Source organism: Mustela putorius, unplaced genomic scaffold (assembly GCF_011764305.1).
Source record: "Mustela putorius furo isolate JIRA1106 unplaced genomic scaffold, ASM1176430v1.1 tig00003899_pilon_pilon_pilon, whole genome shotgun sequence".
NCBI lineage: Eukaryota > Metazoa > Chordata > Mammalia > Carnivora > Mustelidae > Mustela > Mustela putorius.
The window spans coordinates 15,001,960-15,021,362 of NW_025422048.1; the positions used below are offsets into that span (position 1 = coordinate 15,001,960).

At 44.8% G+C, this 19,403-nt stretch overlaps 1 protein-coding gene across 2 annotated transcripts; it reads right to left on the reverse strand.

Annotated features, from left to right (window-relative positions):
* Positions 1-777: 777 nt before the first annotated feature.
* On the reverse strand, positions 778-18,371 carry HTATSF1 (HIV-1 Tat specific factor 1). Of its 2 annotated transcripts, XM_045067995.1 has the most exons (10): positions 18,126-18,370; positions 17,679-17,936; positions 15,774-15,954; positions 15,080-15,127; positions 14,141-14,295; positions 11,873-12,036; positions 10,815-10,914; positions 5,148-5,237; positions 3,897-4,034; positions 778-3,040 (listed from the first exon to the last, which is right to left on the reverse strand). In XM_045067995.1, the coding sequence occupies exons 2-10, from the start codon at positions 17,862-17,864 to the stop codon at positions 1,799-1,801; spliced, it is 2,304 nt and encodes a 767-aa protein (XP_044923930.1). In that variant the 5' UTR covers positions 17,865-17,936; positions 18,126-18,370; the 3' UTR covers positions 778-1,798. The 2 variants fall into 2 exon arrangements, with proteins under 2 accessions (XP_044923930.1, XP_044923931.1); XM_045067996.1 differs by lacking the exon at positions 5,148-5,237 and having other exon boundaries at positions 18,126-18,371.
* Between the last annotated feature and the right edge of the window lie 1,032 nt (positions 18,372-19,403).

Consider the following 19,403-nt stretch of genomic DNA (forward strand, 5'->3'; position numbering starts at 1 on the left):
ATGTTGCCTCACAAAAACCTCCATCATCGGGACAAGTAAGACCCAGCTACTTAGGAAACGGGTGACTGTGTGTGTGTGGATGACTCTTAAAAGTCTGTCAATATCACCTCTGAGATCATTTACCATTTGACAGCTATTTGTGACCTTTGCTTCCAGGGTGTTTATATAAAAAGAGCATGAGTATTTCCTATCAATCAAATTAATGAGGAGAGCAAATTTAGAAAGGAAACAGCTTCCTTCCAACAGTCTTGGGAGTTCACCTGTGTTGTAATGTGTTCCCACCACTGAGTATGGAAGGGAAGCCGCAGCCCACCCCTCAAGAAACCAATCCTCCAATAAAGGGAATGTGTAAATGCTTCTGGCTTATACCTTTAAAGGGAACAAGAGTTTGGTCTGCCACTTTTTTGTATTTACCTTTCTTTAGCTCTTATGGATTTGTCCTTGGTGAAAAGACAAGATTTTATTTGACAGAGAGAGAGAGAGAGAGAGTGAGAGTGAGAGAGAGCGCAAGTAGGCAGAGAGGCAGGCAGACACAGGGAGAAGCAGGCTCCCTGCTGAGCAGAGAGCCTGATGCGGGGCTCCATCCCAGGACCCTGAGACCATGACCTGAGCCGAAGGCAGAGGCTTAACCCACTGGGCCACCCAGGTGCCCTGAAAATCCCGAGATTTTAAGAAATCCCAGACATCAACCACTAAATTCTCAGCCTTGGCTTGAAATACAAGGACTTTTTTTTTTTTTTGGTCTGAAAAGGACAATAATTACACTTACAGACGGTATAATGAAAAAGCACCAATGCAGTTTATTTTAATGCTTCTACTTCACGAGAGTCACTTCTTAATGCTACAGCAGAAGTCAATTCACCAATACTTAATTTGGAAAGCACAATCAAGAAAGACTCCAATTCTTATTGGGACTACACAACTCAGCACAGTACTAGGCACCATGTATCTAGAACAAAAAACCGAAGTATGCATGATACAAGTAGATCTTGAACTCCAGGGGACCCATGAACATCTGAAAAGTGTATACAAAAAAAGCTGTGTAGTGTGTGCACACATTTTTCTGGGGAAAGGTCCCATGGCTTCACTCAGCTTCTCAAGGGGCCCCCACAGTACACTGGAGAATTCTAATCTCCTCCGTATTTCCAGTACCGGAAGCTGGGACCTCCGGGAGTCGACTTTCGCACATCGCAGAGTCCGTTTTCGCGGCAAGGGGGTGGGAAAGAAAACAAGTGAAAGTAGCTCACAAGGACTAGGCAGGGAACAACTCCAGAGTGTTATTTACCTTGTAAGTTTAGTAACATGTTCTGGGGTAGGGAGGAAACCGGGGATTAAGTGCTGACGGAAGCTGGAAGCAAGAAGACTCCTACGAGCTTTAGCTTGATCAAGTCCTCACAAACACTACACTTTAGTATGAATAAAGCAACAGCAAGAATTTAAAATGCAACATAACGCAAGTCCAGTTCTCCAGTTTCAGCATATTAACAACTTGTTTTTATTTTGGAATTATCACAAACTTCAATCAGAATACTTTAAAAAATATTATTCTGCATGCGTTTAACAAATCTGACAAAGGACGAGTACCCAGCTGACTTGCATTATACTAGGAAGTTTTACCTGAACGGCCAATTAACACAGATTTAAGATCACCAAGTACAGGTAACAGTGAAAACTTCAATGCGTTATTCTGCTGGTTTCCTACCACTAGGCACACGTTCATGTAGCACTACTAGCAATGACCCCGGAGCGCGGGCTGAACGCGGATGGAGGAAGCTCCCTACAAAGCAAGTTGAAGGGATTAAATGTCTTCGACGTCGTCGTCGCTGCTGAGGACGAAGCTGCTGCCCGTGGACAGGGGCCCTTCATCTTTCGCATTCCCCACGCCCCTCACTGTCCCTCTCTCGTCAGAGTCGTCGAACAGCTTCTCGCTGGAATCGTCGTCGTCAAACAGCTTCCCGTTGGAATCGTCTTCTTCGAACATCTTCTCGTCCACCTCTTCATCTTCCTTTACCTCGACTCCTTCCTCGTCTTCTTTGTCGTCTGAGTCTTCAAACATCTTCTCATCAGCTTCTTCGAGCCCCTTTTCATCTGCGTAGTCTTCGTCCTCTTTTTCGTCTGACTCGTCATCGAACACCTTTTCGTACGTGTCTTCCCCTTCTTCCTTGTCATCGGACTCTTCGTCAAACTCTCTCTCGGAGACGTCCTCCTCGAACACTCTTTCGGAGCTGCTATCTCCAAATTCTGACTTGTCGGAGTCATTGTCGTCGAACTCCCGTTCAAGAAGGTTTTCGCCGAACTCCCTGTCGGAGCCCTCCTCCTCAAAATCCTTCTCCAGGCCGTTCTCTTCAAACTCTTTCTCGGAGCCCTCTTCGAACTGCTTTTCAGAGCAGTCATCTTCTTCGGATTCCCTTTCTGAGTCGTCTTCATCAGACTCCTTTTGGGGGCTCTCCTCCCCTTCGTACTCTTTGCTGGGGCCATCTTGGTCAGATTCCTTTTCAAGGCCATTCTCTTCATAATCATTTTTGAGCTTCTTCTTTTTGGATTCCTGTTCGGGGCCATTCTCTTTAGCCTCCGTTTTAGGACTACCCTCTTCAAACTCTTTTGCAGGACTGCCTTCTCCAGGCTCTCTCTCAGGGTAGTCGTCTTCACGCTCTCTCTTGGGGCAGCCTTCCTCGGACTCTGTCTTGACGCCACCTTCTTCAGGTTCTTTCTGGGGGCAGCCTTCTTCAGCCTCTTTCTCGGGGCCACTTTCTTTGGCATCTTTCTCAGAAGCATCGCCTTCTAATTCTCCTCCATCTTCAGTTTTTTCAAACTTCTTTTCATCGATAGGTTCTTCGAATGCCATTTCATTGGCGGCTTCTTGTGCATTCATTTTCGATGTACTCGGGTGCTCTGAAAAATGCCTTACCCTAGAAGGCCCTGCCCTTTCCGAAGCACAAACCGAATTTGAACGCCGAAGGCCTCTGTTGGCCTCAGGAGCATTGAGGAAAGCCTCCCATCCTCTCAGCCTCTCCTCCCTTTCCCTTGTGGTTTCTTCCACCTGTGGAGAAATGGGAATTGCCATTAAGGTAAGTTCTGGGCACAAAGAAGTAATCTCTCTACATCCTTTTTTTTTTTTTAAAGATTTTATTTATTTATTTGACAAAGAGAGATCACAAGTAGGCAGAGAGCCAGGCAGAGAGGGAAGCAGGCTCCCCACCAAGGAGAGAGCCCGATGTAGGGCTCGATCCCAGGACCCTAGGATCATGACCTGAGCCGAAGGCAGAGGCTTTAACCCGCTGAGCCACCCAGGCACCCCTCTCTACATACTTCTGATACTGACACAAGTGTCCTGATTTCATAAGGCATCTCTTCTTAGGAAATCAGAGCATTTCCTTATCTTCAGTTTTCAAAACTTTACGTATCAGTCCACTAGAGTTGGTCTTAAGATCATTTAAAAAAAAATGCCCGGGTGTCTGGGTGGCTCAAGTGGGTTAAACCCTCTGCCTTCAGGTCAGGTCATGATCTCAGGGTCCTGGGATCGAGCCCCGCATCAGGCCCCACATCGGGATCTCTGCTCAGCGGGGAGCCTGCTTCCCTTCCTCTCTCTCTGCCTGCCTCTCTGCCTACTAGTGATCTCTGTCAAATAAATAAATTTAAAAAAATGCCCAATACTGCAGTCCTGCAGAAATGTTTCACCAGTGAAAAAGTTAACACTGGAACTCTCTCCGTGCTTCACTTATAAGCTAAAAGACTGAAACATTTTTCTTTCTATGCTCTGAACACAAAGTCTAATTCAGAAGTACTGTTACATTAAATAGATTGCACTGAACCCAAAATTTATTTTGAAGGACCACTAGATCAGTGCTTTTCAGTAATGATTCAATCTATGTGCCCTCGACAGTTGCAGAATTTACCTGGTAATCTGTAGTTCCATCCCACGCCTGGGCAGTGATTTGACGGCCCCCGAACCACCTTCCGTCAAGAGTCTGGATACAATAATCAGCTTCCTCTGGATCCCTGAAGGACACAGAGGCCACACCATCTGGGTGTCTCTAGAAAGGGAGGAAAAAGAAGGAATGAATGAGAAAATAAAACATACACATCTGACAAAACCGGTACGCAGGAGTGTTCTTTCTGATGATTTAAGCTTAAAGGTTTTATGTATGAAGCCATTCTTCCTTTGTACACCAGCCAGCAACTTCAAGCTAGCTTTCTTTTCTCTTCAAGATTTTATTTACTTATTTGAAAGAGAGAGAGAGAGAGAGGAAGAGCACATGAGCAGGGGGAGGGACGGAGGGAGAAGGAGACTCCCCGCTGAGTAGGGAGCCTGATGCAGAGCTTGATCCCAGGACCCGGCAACCATGACCCAAGCAGAAGGCAGTCACTTAACGGACTGAGCCACCCAGGCGCCCCAAAGCTAGCTGCTTCTTTAGCTTAATCTTGTTTAGCAAGAACCAAGCATGGCGACCTCGGAAATGCTTCTGCTGACAACACCACCTAAAGAGAAGCAAGATGGTATAGTTGTTAATGAGTGTGAACTGTCCAGTCAAATAGCCCTGGGTTTAAATTCTGGCTCTGTGCCACTTAACAGCGGAATGACCTTGAGCAAGGAGCTCACTCAATCTCTAAAACTTCCAGCTTCCTGATCTGTAGAATGGGTATAATAGTATGCACCTACCTCAAACGATCGTGAGGATTAAAGGAGGGAACACACACAGTAGCTCATATGCAATCAATACATGGCGACTCTTTTCATTATTAGGTGTTGATCTTGGAAGTACAAAGAGTAGGAACGGGAACAGACAAATATCTTGCTTGATTGTTGTTCTTCAAACATGGAGGAGGAGAATAATTCACAAAGGTGGGGAAAGCTGGGCCAACAGGGAACCGCAAGGTCGCACACGTCTTTCTCGGACTTCCTTTCACCCGATCGTATACTCCAGAGTGATAGTAACGGGAAATCACCGAGACATACCGAGTCTACCAAGGCCCTGCCTTCCGATCCACGTTCATCTAATTATTGCTAACAGAGGACTACCACAAGATAGCAGACCTACCATACAAAAACATGAATCCAAAGTCGGGGACACACTGCCACCTGGGAAGAACTTATCAATTGGAAAGAACAATAGCTTAGGGATCATTTGTCTAAGCCACAAACTTACATCAAAGAGAAGGAGCTTCCTAATTTGTCCAAACTTTGAACACTCTACTCGAAGGTCTTCTCTGATTTCATTCAGCACCAATGGATCATCCTGCAAACATACACACGATTAAAACAGATCTGCCCCCTTCTTTAAATATAAACCCTGAGAAATCAAATTTCTTGCTTTGACAAACCAGCGTACAGAAAAAGGTTTTACTCAAAAGTAGTTACTCTTATCTGCGGGCTCCAAAATTTTAAAAAGTCAAAACCAAATGACGTCAGATCACCAAGGCTGCAGCCGCTGCTACAGGGGTGGCCCTGCTTCCAGCTGGAGGGAACGGCTAAGCATGGCTAAGCATGGGGGGCAGCGGCGGGACCGTGCTGGAGCAGAGGGGAGGGGAGCCGGAGGGAGGAGGGCTGGAAATCCCAAAGAACAGCAGCTGTAAGCGCGGGAAAAAGGTCCTCCGGCACATACAAAGTCAGACGCTGCCAATTCCTGTTCTGCACAGGCATCATGACTGTACTGACCAGAGAGCTCTCCGCTTTGGGTTTTGCATGGATTCCTATTTACAGAAACGCTGTAATGGGGAGACATCTATCCCTTGCATTGACTAAGTGTTCTAAGATAGTTCTTTGTGCTTCCAAGATTCTATTTTAACTCACAGGGTAAACCTCCCTTTTAAGGATTCCTGTTCATCTCATCTCCTACCACACTGCAACAGAACCACACAAATAAAGAGCTGCTAATAAGCACACAATACATTCCTGGGGCGCCTGGGGGGCTCAGTCCATTAAGCGTCCCTTTGGCTCAGGCTGTGATCTCAGGGTCCTGGGGTCAAGCCCCATGTTGGGCTCCCTGCTCAGCAGGGAGTCTGCTTCTCCCTCTCCCTCGGCACCCGCCCCCTCCCCAACTCCTGCTTGTGTGCTCGCTCGCTCGCTCGCAAATGAATAAAATCTTTTAAAAAATACATTCTTGGGGCCCCTGGGTGGCTCAGCAGGTTAAGCTTCTGCTTCAGCTCAGGTCATGATCCCAGGGCCCTGGGATCCAGCCCCGCATTGGGCTCTCTGCTCAGCAGGGAGCCTGCTTCCTCCTCTCTCTCTCTCTGCCTACTTGTGATCTCTGTCAAATAAAAAAAAAAAAAATCTTAAAAAAAACTTAAAAAAAATTAAAAAATAAATAAAAAATAAAAAATACATTCTTAAGCTGTTGATTTCTTGCAACTGTGAGTCTATTAGGAGCATTCAAATGCTGCTGCTTCTGGTGGTCCTGGGTTTGGGCGGACTCTCCGACCCACAACAAAAGGACTTCAGATCACCTGGAGGAATTAGCCTGTCTCTCTGCAAGTCCCAGTGCATGAAAAGGGCTCACAAAACGTTACATTAGTGACCTGAATTGCAACTACACACACATATAAACAAAACATCCTACATATGAACTTCTACTGGGGTAGACTTATGCTTTTTAGGAAACATTTAACTTCATCTTGCTCATAGGTTTTTATTTTCCTCACCAACTAAAGAAGAACTGCAAAGAACAACAAAAAAAGTGCCTTTTCCCTCCTAAAGTTCTCTCAAAAAGCAAAAATAAAGAGCTGGCAGGCAGATACTGACATCAAATTTAAAATAAAAGAGAATCCTAGAAATCGGAGCCTTCTAAAAGTACAGCTGGATTGCCCCCACTTATAAAACCTCATTTTGGAGAAGATGCTGTTGAGAGGAATGGGAACCGGAGCATAAAAGGCATGTGGTGGCCTTGAGGGGGGTGTGTGTGTGGGGGGGGGTCAGCTGCTATCAGACTGTGTGCTTTGCGAAGGCAGGAATTTGGTCTAAATGTTTCATCTGCCTCACAGAACCCAGCACAGGTGTTTCCACATGGTGAATAGTCAATAAAAAGCTTTTTTAGAGTTAGAAAAAACCACTCCAAATACCTTAACTTTATTCACCAAGGGAAATCAGTATTATAGTAAAAACATACAAAATACTATTTCAAAATATTTAACAAATTTAAGTGTGATTCCATTGTGTGTAGGGGGGGCGCACCACTCACTCTATTTCTGTAGCAAAGTCTCAGCACTTTTTCTACAAGGATATCAGATTTTAGCCAAAATCTTCCTACACTTCCGTTTTCATTTATACCAGCTTGAAAAGCTAATACAGCGTCACTGCTGTGTAGTAGCCTGAAGCTTAACGATAATAATCCCCTCCTCTAGGAAAACTCTTTAACATAGCTAAGAATGGAAAATTTTTGAACATAACACTTGGCAAGCAACAGACTTGAGATGAAAATCAGACAGATGCATCGAAACTTTCTTGCTCAACACTCCTAATTTTTTTGGGGGGTGGTGGTGGTGGTCTGTTTTCCCAGAAGAAATAAACCATATTTCTCTTTCCTTTCCAATCTAAACTTAAACTGGCCATGACGGTGGCCACTAACCACATGTGGCCACTGAGCACTTAAAATGTGGCTAGTTCCCATTCAGGTGTGTTCCAAGTGTGACACGAACACCAGATTTTGAAGATTAGTACCAAAAGTTTAACAATGTAACTCGTTAGTATTTTTATATCACATGTTAAAATTAAAAATATTTTGGTTATATTGGGTTAAATAAAGTTCATTATTAAGAGCTATTTCCCCTATTTTGTGTTCTAGTTAAACTGCGGCTCCTGGAAAAATCTAAGCTACGCGTGTGGCTCACATTGGGTTTGTTGGCCAGTGCTGGTGTGGAGAATGAGAAACTCACATCTGCAACACACAGTTTTGGTTCATCCACTCCTAGTACTCAAACTGGCCAAGTATGCAGTTTTACTTACTTATTTTTTAAAGTTTATTGATTTTTTACAGTAATGTCTGTATCCCGCGTGGGGCTTGAACCCACAAACCCGAGATCAAGCATCATACACTCTCCTGCCCAAGACAGCCAGGCACCCCCAGGCATTCCTTTTTAAATAAGGCTTTGAATTAAATATTGAAAACCCTCTGAAGTTACCTTAAAAATATTAGCCTTTGCGTTGTTCACCCTGATAACCAAAGAGTATTTTTAGGTATTTTGCTTCTCACGCTGGTCAACTGTTTGTGGGGTGAAAATACATTGCACCTGCCCCCTAAAATCTAGTTTCTTTCTGACACCCCGGGAACCCGACAAGTCTGTTTCTGCTTTCACATGGAATCTTTAGTCCAGTCAAACACTCCCCTCAGTAGCACATTTTCTGGCCTCACACCCGTACAAGTCCTACAGCGTCTACACCAGCGGTGTCCAACAGAACTTCCTGCGGTAACAAATACGAATCCGCATTATCGGATACAAAGGGCTGGCAGAACTGAGGAATTCCATTCAAGCTTTCTTTCATTTCGGTTACATTTAAATAACCACATGCGGCCGGAGTCTACCCCACTGGACAGTCACTACGCTGGAGAGATTTATACTGACGCACTTTGAAGTTCAGGTCCGCAGAGACCAGGAACAAAAACCAAGCACTTTCTCTTTCTCCCTCTGCCCTCCCCCTGGCTCGCGTGCACGCTCGCTCTCTCTTCTAAAGCAAATAAATCAACCTTTAAAAAAAAAAAAACAAAACCCAAAACCACCCAACGCATGACAAATCCCTCTGTCTGCCAGGCTCTCATGGAGCTGGCAGACCGCACAAGGGCAGGCAGACAGGCGGACAGGGACAGCACCCGAAATGATTTCCTTCATTTGCAAAGATGCTCAAGAGACAACGTGTTATCCAAGGAGTGAGGCAAAGGACTCTGCCTCGTAACAGGGCTCTTGTGCAATCATTCTTTCACTTTTTCTTCATATAAATATTGAGGGTCTGTAAAATACATGCGTATTGAGGGTCTACTGTATACCAGGCAGAATTCTAACCGCTGCGAATCCGACAGCAAACGAGGGGGCGGACCCCTGGCTCTCACGGAGCTCACATTCTAGCAGAGGAGAGCCGGTTATTTCGGGTAATGATAAACGTTATGAACAGGTTTTCAAACTGGTATAAATGAAAATAGAAGTGTAAGAGGACTTAGGCTCAACAGGTAATTTAAAGGCTCTGTAACTCCAAGGTGAAGTTTACACGAAAAAACAGTTAAGAGCGTTTGAAAAAAGAACAAAGAGGTTACAAGCGTGAACCTTCTACCCTTAAAGCGATCCACTGCAGGAATTTGTTGGGGTCAAAATAAAGTGAAGGTGGCTTTCCGGAGGAAAGGATGCTCGTGAAGCTTGGGAAAACGAGGTCTGCACAATGTAATCGCCAGATTCAGGTTACGTGGTCAATGAGCAAGGCAGGGGGCAAAACACACATACCTAATTATGCAACAGACTTCTACTTACCGAGGCTCCAGATCATTCGCCTTAAGTTTGCAGTAACATTCACATTCGAGCATTGCAAGTACGGAACGCATGCATCAAGGAGGTTAAGTCATAGACGTTAACAGGTCATGTAATTTTGAAAAAGGCAGTTATTTACGCGGCAGATAAAATGAGACGAACTGTAAGAAATCCGGACCCGCAGCTAGCGGACCAGACACCCTGATCCAGTTACAAACTCCTCTCAAATCCCTGCCTAGCAGGGAGAATGTTTCAAAGACTGTTTCAAGAGTCTTCAGAATTCTGCCCAGGAGGGACATCCAATGTTACAAAGTGACCACATATATCTCTCCAGGGACCTCGAGATACGCAGACCCCATGGGTACACCGAGAACCCAGGGTACACCCTGAACCCTATCATATCACTACTGGCCGGGACAAGCTCTACAGACCACTAGGGGGTCCTCTCCGAAGGCGCTACAATGAAACTGGTGTTCTCACTGTTTCCATGCACAGAAGGACTAAGAGGGGGCTTCAGGTGCAACCAGATCATTTGTAAACCTGGAGTGGTACAGTACGAAATTGTTTTTTTCTCATGTGTTCTCTTTATGGTTACTTGTTGCCTTTCACTATCTCGAGTGTAGCTGGTGATCGTTACTTTCAGATTCCAGGCAGAGAATAAAGCCTTGTTTTTCCACAAATGCAGCCACGGGTCTGTGGGAAACACCGACCAGAGTAAGAGGCAGGAGGCAGCGCAAGGCGCCGCGGCGGCGGTCTAGGCCTTGTACACCTCCCGCGCCCCCGAGCACCTCGTTCTGCTGTTACGTTCACTTGCTGCTCTTAGTAAGAAGTTTACACGGACAGTAAGTATCATGAAGTCCTCCCGACAGCCACGAAAACACTATGTACAAGTCAGGTCTCGAAAAGCCACCATCACCATTTAAATATCGGGAGTCGCTATTTAAATGGTGAACCCGAGGTGTTTTTTTGTTGCTGTTGTTGTTTTTTGTTTTAAGGATCAGATTTATAGTCCCAAAGTGAAGTTCCCATTTGCAAGTGGGAAATGACCCCCCACCGAAACCAGCCTGTCCTTGGGGAAATGCACTCAACATCCGCAAGCAGTGCCCAGAAATCATTCAGTGATCATGTTTTTATAATGATTTCCTCAAGTCGCTGCCACATGCAGCCAGAGTGTGGGCATTAAATGGTGTTCCCTGGGGAACTAGAAGGACACTCTGACGGACTCTTACTTCGCTCTATTTTCCTACCTTGCCAGCTATGTGGTTGTGTAGGATTGGGGCAGGAGCAACACGGGGGCGAGGCAAGCTTTGGGCTCCCTTGAAAGAAAGCACATCAACATTTCCATCAGCGGGAATATCACCTCCTACCTCAAAATCCATCGGATGGAACATATTTTTGATGATGACGACTCGCTCGTGGCGCATTCGGGATGGGCCAGCCCGTCTCTCAGGTCTCCAGTCCAACTGCCTGATGTGATAAAGCAGGAACAAGAAACTCAATTTTGTTTCATCCTTGTGGGAGAGGAGAAAAGGAGCTGCTACAATCCTCCTTTATCGAGTACTTAATGATACTAATTATTTGATTCCAAAATACCCGTATGTAGGTTAGTCCCAGTTCCCACTGGGAGACTTTTTGAAGTAGTACAGTGATGGGGGCGGCTTAAAGACGGACCCAGGGTCTGAAATCCCTGGAGTGGATCTTTTCTCGGAACTGCAGTCTGGTTACAAACATTCTAATAAGACTCTTACGGGAAAGTGCCAATTATTTAGTATTTCTGTTCTGTCTGGTATGCACGACTACACTTTGAGGGCAAAAAGTAAGTTCAAAATTGTATTGGTTTTTAGGCATTTTATGATCACACTGAAGTATGTAAAACTACCCTGTTACGCAATCTTAAATTTTACTGGACAGGTGTTTATATAAAATTGGTAGGGATCTAGTCTAACTATCCCTGTAAAAACTACAGGCAATCACAACTCAACTCTTGTGTGATCGCTGTATCTTTGGTTTGAGCAGTGTTAGAAATGTTCTCAGAACCCACTCTGATAAAAGAAAGTACTTAATGCTTTAGCTCCCAGGGGAGCTGCTGTCAATCCACATCAAAAACGAACGAAGGGCTCTGCTACACAAGCCTAAACTATTCTGTTTGGTCTGATGTTCGACTTCTTCCAAAGAGATGGCCCTCTCATCTCACTGAAGCCCGTGTGGTATTAGGAGTAAATGCCCCAGAAAAGGGAAAAAAAACTTGCCATTGCCAGATCATTCTACAGTACAGATAACTGAAGGTTTCTGATGATCTAATGAAATTCTTTGAAAATAATATATACATACATCTGATGGAACAGAACTAGGTAGGGGGCTATACCAAAGACATACTCTAGGATATTTATATGAAATCTTTCAAAAAGGGAAAAACGACACAAACTTCTGTTGCAGAGACAGCTTTTTCTTGTAGTCCTTGCACTTCTTCTTCTTCTTTGAGGCATCGTATTCCCCCTTCAGCTGAAACTTGGCCACTTCAACATGTAATTTGTAGCCTCTAATTTCATCTTCATCCAAAAGTTTTAATGCGAGATCCACAGATTCCCTCTTTGTAAAGGTAAAATGAGAGAGTCAGGAATTTACATGCTGCAATGAAACTCTGGGAGGTTTTTTTGGACGAACGAGACTATACACACAATAAAGATTTCATCATAACTACCTCCTTTGAGATAAAGAACTCTAGTTTGCCTTATCAGGAAACCTGCACTCTAGACACAGCTGTCCTCAACCAGCTTTGTGAACCTGGCAAGTTTTTCAATTTCTTCGTAAAATGGGAAGAGAAATGCCTTCTTTGCAGGGTTCTTGACAAAATCAAATGGAAGAATGCACATGAAGGATAGAGACTGGCATACAGCAGGTGCTCAGTAAATTACATTATTACTGAATAGTTAGTACTGCCTCTTGGAGTCTCAATTTCTCAAGGAGGCAGATGGACTTGTGTGATTTCTAAGGTACATTCCAGTTTTAAAATTCTAAAGTATTCCTTCTTAAAAGACTAGATGACTCAAAGAACTGGGGATAGCACAGCCAGCCTTTCACTCCTTTGTTCACCTATTAAAATGTAGGTCTGTGCCACAATGTGAAGATGATTATCTGACGACTTGTATATTAAATACATTTGTGGATCCTGTCAGCCCTAGGAGAGTCAAAGATCTGAGGACCCGAGGAAAACAAAAAATAACTAAACTTAACTGCACAGTATGGATCTTAGAACAATTGTGTATCTTTAAAAGATTGTATTTAGAGAGACAGTGGATGGCCGTGAGCATGTGAGCGTGAGTGGGTGGGGGGGGAGGGAAGGAGGGGGGGAGGGAAGGAGGAGGGGGGGAGGGAAGGGGGGGGAAGGGGGGGGGGAGAGCAGAGGGGAGAAAGAGGGAAGACTCCACAGCGAGCACAGAGCCCAACACGGGGCTCCATCTCACAACCCTGAAATCATGACCTGATCTGAAACCAAGGGTCAGATGTTTAATCGACTGAGCCACCCAGGTGTCCCTTAGTTCTATTTTTTGGGAACTTAACTCACTGGTTGGCCAATCTTGTATTTTTTATCCACTTACTCAAAACTCCATTTTTTCCTCTTTAAAAAAGTAGAAAATCCAATCAAACTGCCTAAGCATCTGTTCACAGATTTTTAATAACCCTTGAAGAACATGTAAAACTCTCAACTCTCCTTCGGCCATACTCATGGATGGGCCCATTCACATTCAAGAACCAGATTCAAAAGCTGTTGGCTTCACCCTACCCCTTTCTGATTTCACTGAAATGCTGTACCCTCAACAACACACCTGTGGTGTTGGTCCTGTTGTTTAGTAAGTTTGATTTTACTTTGTCATTATCTTCACCTTCCATGACATAGGTACACATCATCATTGTGCACATTTCTCCTGCATTCTACGATAATGCATAAAACATACCCCTAAGGTGAGAGAAGTTCTGGAAACGGTGCCTATCTTTGACTGAGCTTTCCCCGTGCAATTAACTGATGGGGCCACGAACACGTCAAGTTCTGCAAATTTCTATTAATACCGATCTCTCTTCTCTCCCATTCCAAATACATTTCAAAGAGCAGGCACGGCTATCCTCTCCTTCACAGCTGAATTCAAGGCTCAGAAAACATTTTTGTAAAGGGCCAGTTAGTATTTTAGGCTTTGCGGGCCATGTGGTATGCGCTGAAACACAAAAGCAGCCCCTGCCGAACGAGTCAAGGAACGAAGGAATGTTGCCGCGTTTGATAAAACCATATTTACAAAAATAAGCAGCAGGCTAGAGTTTGCCGAATCCCGGTCTCATTCATTCCAGTGGGTAAATGAAATGTTACCGGCTTTCTTTTCTTTGTGGATTTTTAAAATGTGTTCTGAGTCAATTATATACGACAGAGTCCTAAAGAGATCTCTGCGGTGAGAATTCTTTCAAGACAAAAGAAGCACTTCAGGCACATAACTTACATAATACCTTGGCCTGAGAACGTATTTTCTTACTACGAATAAATAACCTCACGAATGCGATACACACTGGCACAATCTGAAATTTTAGTTTTCTTCACATCCCGTTCTGTGTAGTTCTTTCTTGGTTATCATTTATACGAAATTATAGCCCTGATTCCTGAGTTATAAATGGAAATACAAAAAACGTATCTGACCACATAACTGACCTTCAAATAACAGCAAAGACCATCTCCTTTAAGATTTCCTTGATTATCTTTGTACAGTTTGACCTTAAATTCTTCCGTTTGAGGATCTCTCATAATAATGCCAAACTTGGACATGAGCTGTATAAATTCATCCACTGTAATGTCTGGAGGCAAACCTGTAACATTAGGGAGAAAATCACAAAGGCATGTACAGTAACAGTGTAGGTTACTTAAGCATTCTACCAATTAGAAATCTACAATTTAGATGAGCTCAAATCTGATTTTCTAAATGTCTATAAAAAAATCTCACACCTAGAGAATTGAAGAAATGTCATGTTTTAATGTCTTCAAGTATATACTAAAATCATGTTTTGCGGGCTGCCTGGGTGGCTCAGTCATTAAGCATCTGCCTTCGGCTCAGGTCACGATCCCGGGGTCCTGGGATAGAGTCCTGTGTCAGGTTCTCTGCTTAGCGGGAAGCTGGCTTCTCTCTCTCCCACTCCCCCTGCTTGTGATCCCTCTCTCGCTGTGTGTCTCTCTCTCAAATAAATAAATGAAATCTTTTAAAAATATCGTGTTCTGCTTAAGCCTTCTACCACTATAGGGGCAGACTGCCCTAAGTTACCTACAGCAGACAGAAAGGATGGCATACAAAATTGTATGCTTGTCATGTTTCTTAGTTTTGGAATAAAAATGCAAATGTCAACTGCTGAATGAAAAAAAAGGGCACAATGATAAAAAATAGATTTTAGAGAAGTTGAAAAGTATAAACCACTTCATGAAAAATCTCAAACCATCAAGTATTTTCTACTCTAAATCTGTTTAAAAGAGGTGGGAGGGGCACCTGGCTGGCTCAGTTGGTAGAGCACAACTCTTGGTCTAAGGGTGGTGAGTTCACACCCCATGGTGGGTGTGGAGCCTACTTAAAATAAACAAATAAAAACTTAAAAGTGCACATACCAGACACATATACATTTGTATTTCTGTCTTCTTCAACGTGAAACCATCCTAAAAATCAAAATTAAAAAAGAAAACACATGCAAGAAAAGGTTAAGAGTCACATTATGAAATCTTGACAATGCAGTAGTTTCTTGAAACTTCCAGGACTTTTCTTACCCTTAGAACAAGAGAGACTAACTCAAATCACTGTCCAGCTTTCAAAGTATTTGGATCTTTGGACATTAGATTAGTTTAAAAGCCCTGTCTACAAAAGGATGGCTAGTTATCCTGGTTCTTTATGATTCTGGTACTACCTTAAAAAGAAAAAAAACCTCATCTTTGCACTGACTTTAGGCCCTGCATGCGTAAGTTGCTTCTGACTCCAATCTACTGTGTTAGACATGGCCAAGCTGAGGCAAAACTGCCTTGAGTTCAATTTAATTAAGCTTTAAAAATATAAGAAAATTATCTTACAAACAGAACTTTTGATAACAGCTCTATTTTGCAAAGGAAAAAACGGAGGCACAGAACTGAAACAGCCTACCCAATGCCCACAAGTTAGTGTGAGAGTCACTATATGAACCCAAATAATTTTTAAAAACCCCTCATCTTATGGTTCCTTCAACCTACTATAATTTTCCAAACAGTAACCAAATATACACATACTAACATTTAAAATTTTCACATTCCTGTTTTTCAAGCTAAATCCACTTGCCTGATTCGGCCTTTCTCTTTTCTCCCTTCTTTTTGGGATCACTGGGTTCAGGGGTTTTTCTTTGTGGAGGTTCTTCTGCAGTCCTAGCACTGACTTCTTGTACATCTGCAGTAGAGCTAGATGCCCCATCGTTAGAAAAGCCATAATTGGCCTGATACGTAGCAATGAAATCCTCAGTGATCTAAACAAAAAATTCAATGCACACACAGATAACAGAAATTCAAAAATGATTTCTTCCCATAAAAAGTTTACACAGTGTTAAATTTCAGCATATTTGTTTATACAACTGAACACAGAAGTGCTTCTGCAGATAACGGTTGTAGTAAATGGTGTAAGTGCCAGAGTAGTCACCTTAGTTGAAAAATGTGCATAAAATGATTTAAAAAAATAAGAACTGGGTATTTGGGTTATCAGCACAAAATTTTAAGATACTACTGGCATTTTAAGTGATGTTGGCACGTTTTCTTGTTGCTTCATTTATAAATCACTCTACAGTCTACCTGACTAAGGCTACAAGTACATACAATAAAGGAAATACCAGATAACAATAAAACAGAACAAAAACCAACATTCAACTAATAATCTAATACCAGCACCAATTTTTCTTTTGCATAGAGATACACAAAAGTATACACACACTAAATATTTGATGATCTACAGGCAGACAGCACGCAGAACGGAACTGATCTGATAAAAAGAGACGGGGGCTAACAACTGTAAAACTAATGTTTATTTTAACTCCATCACTAATTAAAATCACACTATCATTTAGTGTCAGAAGAAACTAAGAACGAATTCAACTCAACATCTATATTCCTGGCTTTTAGGGGGGAAAAAAATAAAGCACAGTTGCACAATGAAAGAAATAGAGGAGTTCTTCCTTCATTCTGGTCAATGTTACGCGCACACACAGGAGTGGGGAAAATTTTAAACTCACAGTTCCAAGAGGTATGGGCTTCTATAATATAAAAAGATAACAGTCACAAATCAATCCATTATCAGACTACTGTTAAAGGTACTCAGAAACCAAATGTGCTCTGAAGCTGGCACGACCAGTACAAGCAAAATCATAAATTTAACAACGTGGAGGGAATGGAAAATAAAAATGGAAACACAATGGAAAATAAAAAACTTGAAATAAATAATTTTAAGGGTAGCCAACGAATTACACAATGGAGACACGGTTTATGTTACCAGCTTGCAAGTCCGTTAGTGTGCTCCTAGTATCTTTTTCCACCCACATGAGACTTTGATTAACAGGGTACTTTTACCCCAAAGTTTACAGAACCAAGTTAACACCAGTTACTTTACTTTGAAGCTGAAATAAAATACTTAACAATTTCCAAGCGCTCTAAACAAATATACATGGATCTTTTCCACCCCTATTCTGCGCCTGTGGTTACATGGTTAAAACACACATGCCTAGGGACAAAATTTGATAGGAAAGAGAGGTGCAAGACAAAGTTCAGTCCCTAAAGAGATATACACCGCTACTTTCTTTCAAACCGAGAAGCTGCCTTTTGCACAAGGTACGTAAGCTAAACAAATAGCAGAATTCCTAGGGTAAGTGAGGTTGGCTATCTGAGATTAACGGCTACTAAATTTGCTCCTGGTGTTTTTCCTCTTTGCAATAAAAAGCAGTCACCGGTGCAATAACCAACTGTGACCTTCACAGACAAAATTAACAAGGCATAGAAAAGACTTAAGAATTAAATCGCATTTAAGACATCTCTGTAAAGATTTACGTTTCTCTATACATCGGTTCTGCAACAGAAACAATAAAAAGAAACGTCACTATCCATGGGGCTCTAACTCAGGACCTCAGCAAAGAAAACGGAAAAGGGGCGCCTCGCGAGGCTGGCCAGGCGGGCCCGCGCTGCAGTGGCGCCCGTGCCCCTCTCCTACCTTGGGGAACCAAGCCTTCTTGTCCAGGTCCCACTCATAGGGGGTGTCAGCCGGCTGCTGCCCGAAAGAATCGGGTTCTCCAGTGGGATCCTTCTGGGTGTCGCCGTCCTTGGCGTCGCCGTACAATTCTTGCATTCGCAACTGCTCATCAAACTCGTCGTTCCCATCCAAGTTGTTGCCGCTCATGTTGCCGACTTAGGCAAGGGAAAGGCTTTGCGCGAGCAAAGAGGAGCACTGAGGCCGAGATGCAGCCGGAGGCTAACAGAAAGGGAGGTTAGCCGCACTCGGCCCGCGTCCCGCCGCCCCCCGGCACGCCTCCCAGCGGCGCCCCAGCAGCCCCCGGGAGGTCGGGGCCGCCCGGCGCCCGCGCCGCCCCCCGCTCCGCCCGCCCTCCCACCGCGCGCGCGCGCGCGCCGCAGCTTGCAGCCCCGCCGCGCCACCGCCCACCTGGCTCGCTCCACCGGGCCTCGGCGCAGCGGCTCGACCCAAGGCGTGGCGGGAGCGCGCACGCGCGCCGCCGCCGCCGCCGACCGGGTTTGAGACGCCTGAGGCCCCCGCGGCTCCCGCGGTCCCCACGGCCCTCGCGCCAACGTCAGGAGATTGCTGGAAAACTGAGGCCCGCTCAGGCTGACGCAGTCGCCATTGTCGGCACGTCGCGACGTCGCGGGTCGCGCCGACACGCCTCCAGTGGCGTCAACAAGCGCCGACGCTGGCAGGCGGGCGGGCGGTGCTGGGTCCTATGGGCGGGGCGTCGGGGGGCGGCGCGCGGCGGTCGCGCGCCGGTGTCGCGCGCCCGTGTCACGCGCCGTAGCCCACCCGGACTCCGGGGCGGGGCGGGGGCCGGCGGTGCCTGGGGACCTTGGGTTCCGCGGGGGCTGCGGCGGGTGGCAGCCGGGGGCGTGGGAATGTTCCCACTCGGCGGGCGCCATCTTGGGGGAGTGGATGGGGCGGGCGGGATGGGTTTGTGTTCCTGAGAAAAAGCTGGCCCTCCTTTCCCCGTTCCGCATGGGAACCGCTTGTTCTTTATGATTTCCCTAGGATCGACGCTGGCTCTTGGTCACGTTCTTGGCCTAAGCTCCTAGCACAGGGTGTGGTGTCTAGTGCGTATTGGGTGAGTGAGTGAGTGAGTGAATGAATGAATGAATGAACGAACGATGGGTGGGAACCAACCTTTTCCCAGCCTCAGGCCCCTCCTTTATCTCTCTGGTACCTTCTCAGGCTGGAGATCAAATCTGGAAAGACAGGGAATGGGGGGGCAGCAGCTGCCTTCCTCTTGAACACCATGATTCAGAGGTGCTCAGGCTCCAAACCTGAAACGTAAAACCTCCAAGTATCTAAGCACCACCTTTACTGGCCCAGTAACTTCGGGTTTTTTATTTCTTTTAGAAAAGCCCAGAATATTTTTCCTCTATGCAGCTTTTTCCCAAATTACATATTTATCGTAGAAAATAAAGAGTTTTGTAATTTTCTTTTTTATCGGGCAGATAATTTATTGAGCAACCAAGTGCCAGGGTCTGTGCTAGGCTCTGGAGAGCCAGCCATCAAGAAAACGGGCACCGCTTAAGGGAGACACACTTGTTTACGTCCATGATTTTTTTTAAAAAAGATTTTATTTATTTATTTGTCAGGGAGAGAGGGAGAGAGAGCGAGTGAGCACAGGCAGACAGAGAGGCAGGCAGAGGCAGAGGGAGAAGCAGGGTCCCTGCCGTGCAAGGAGCCCGATGT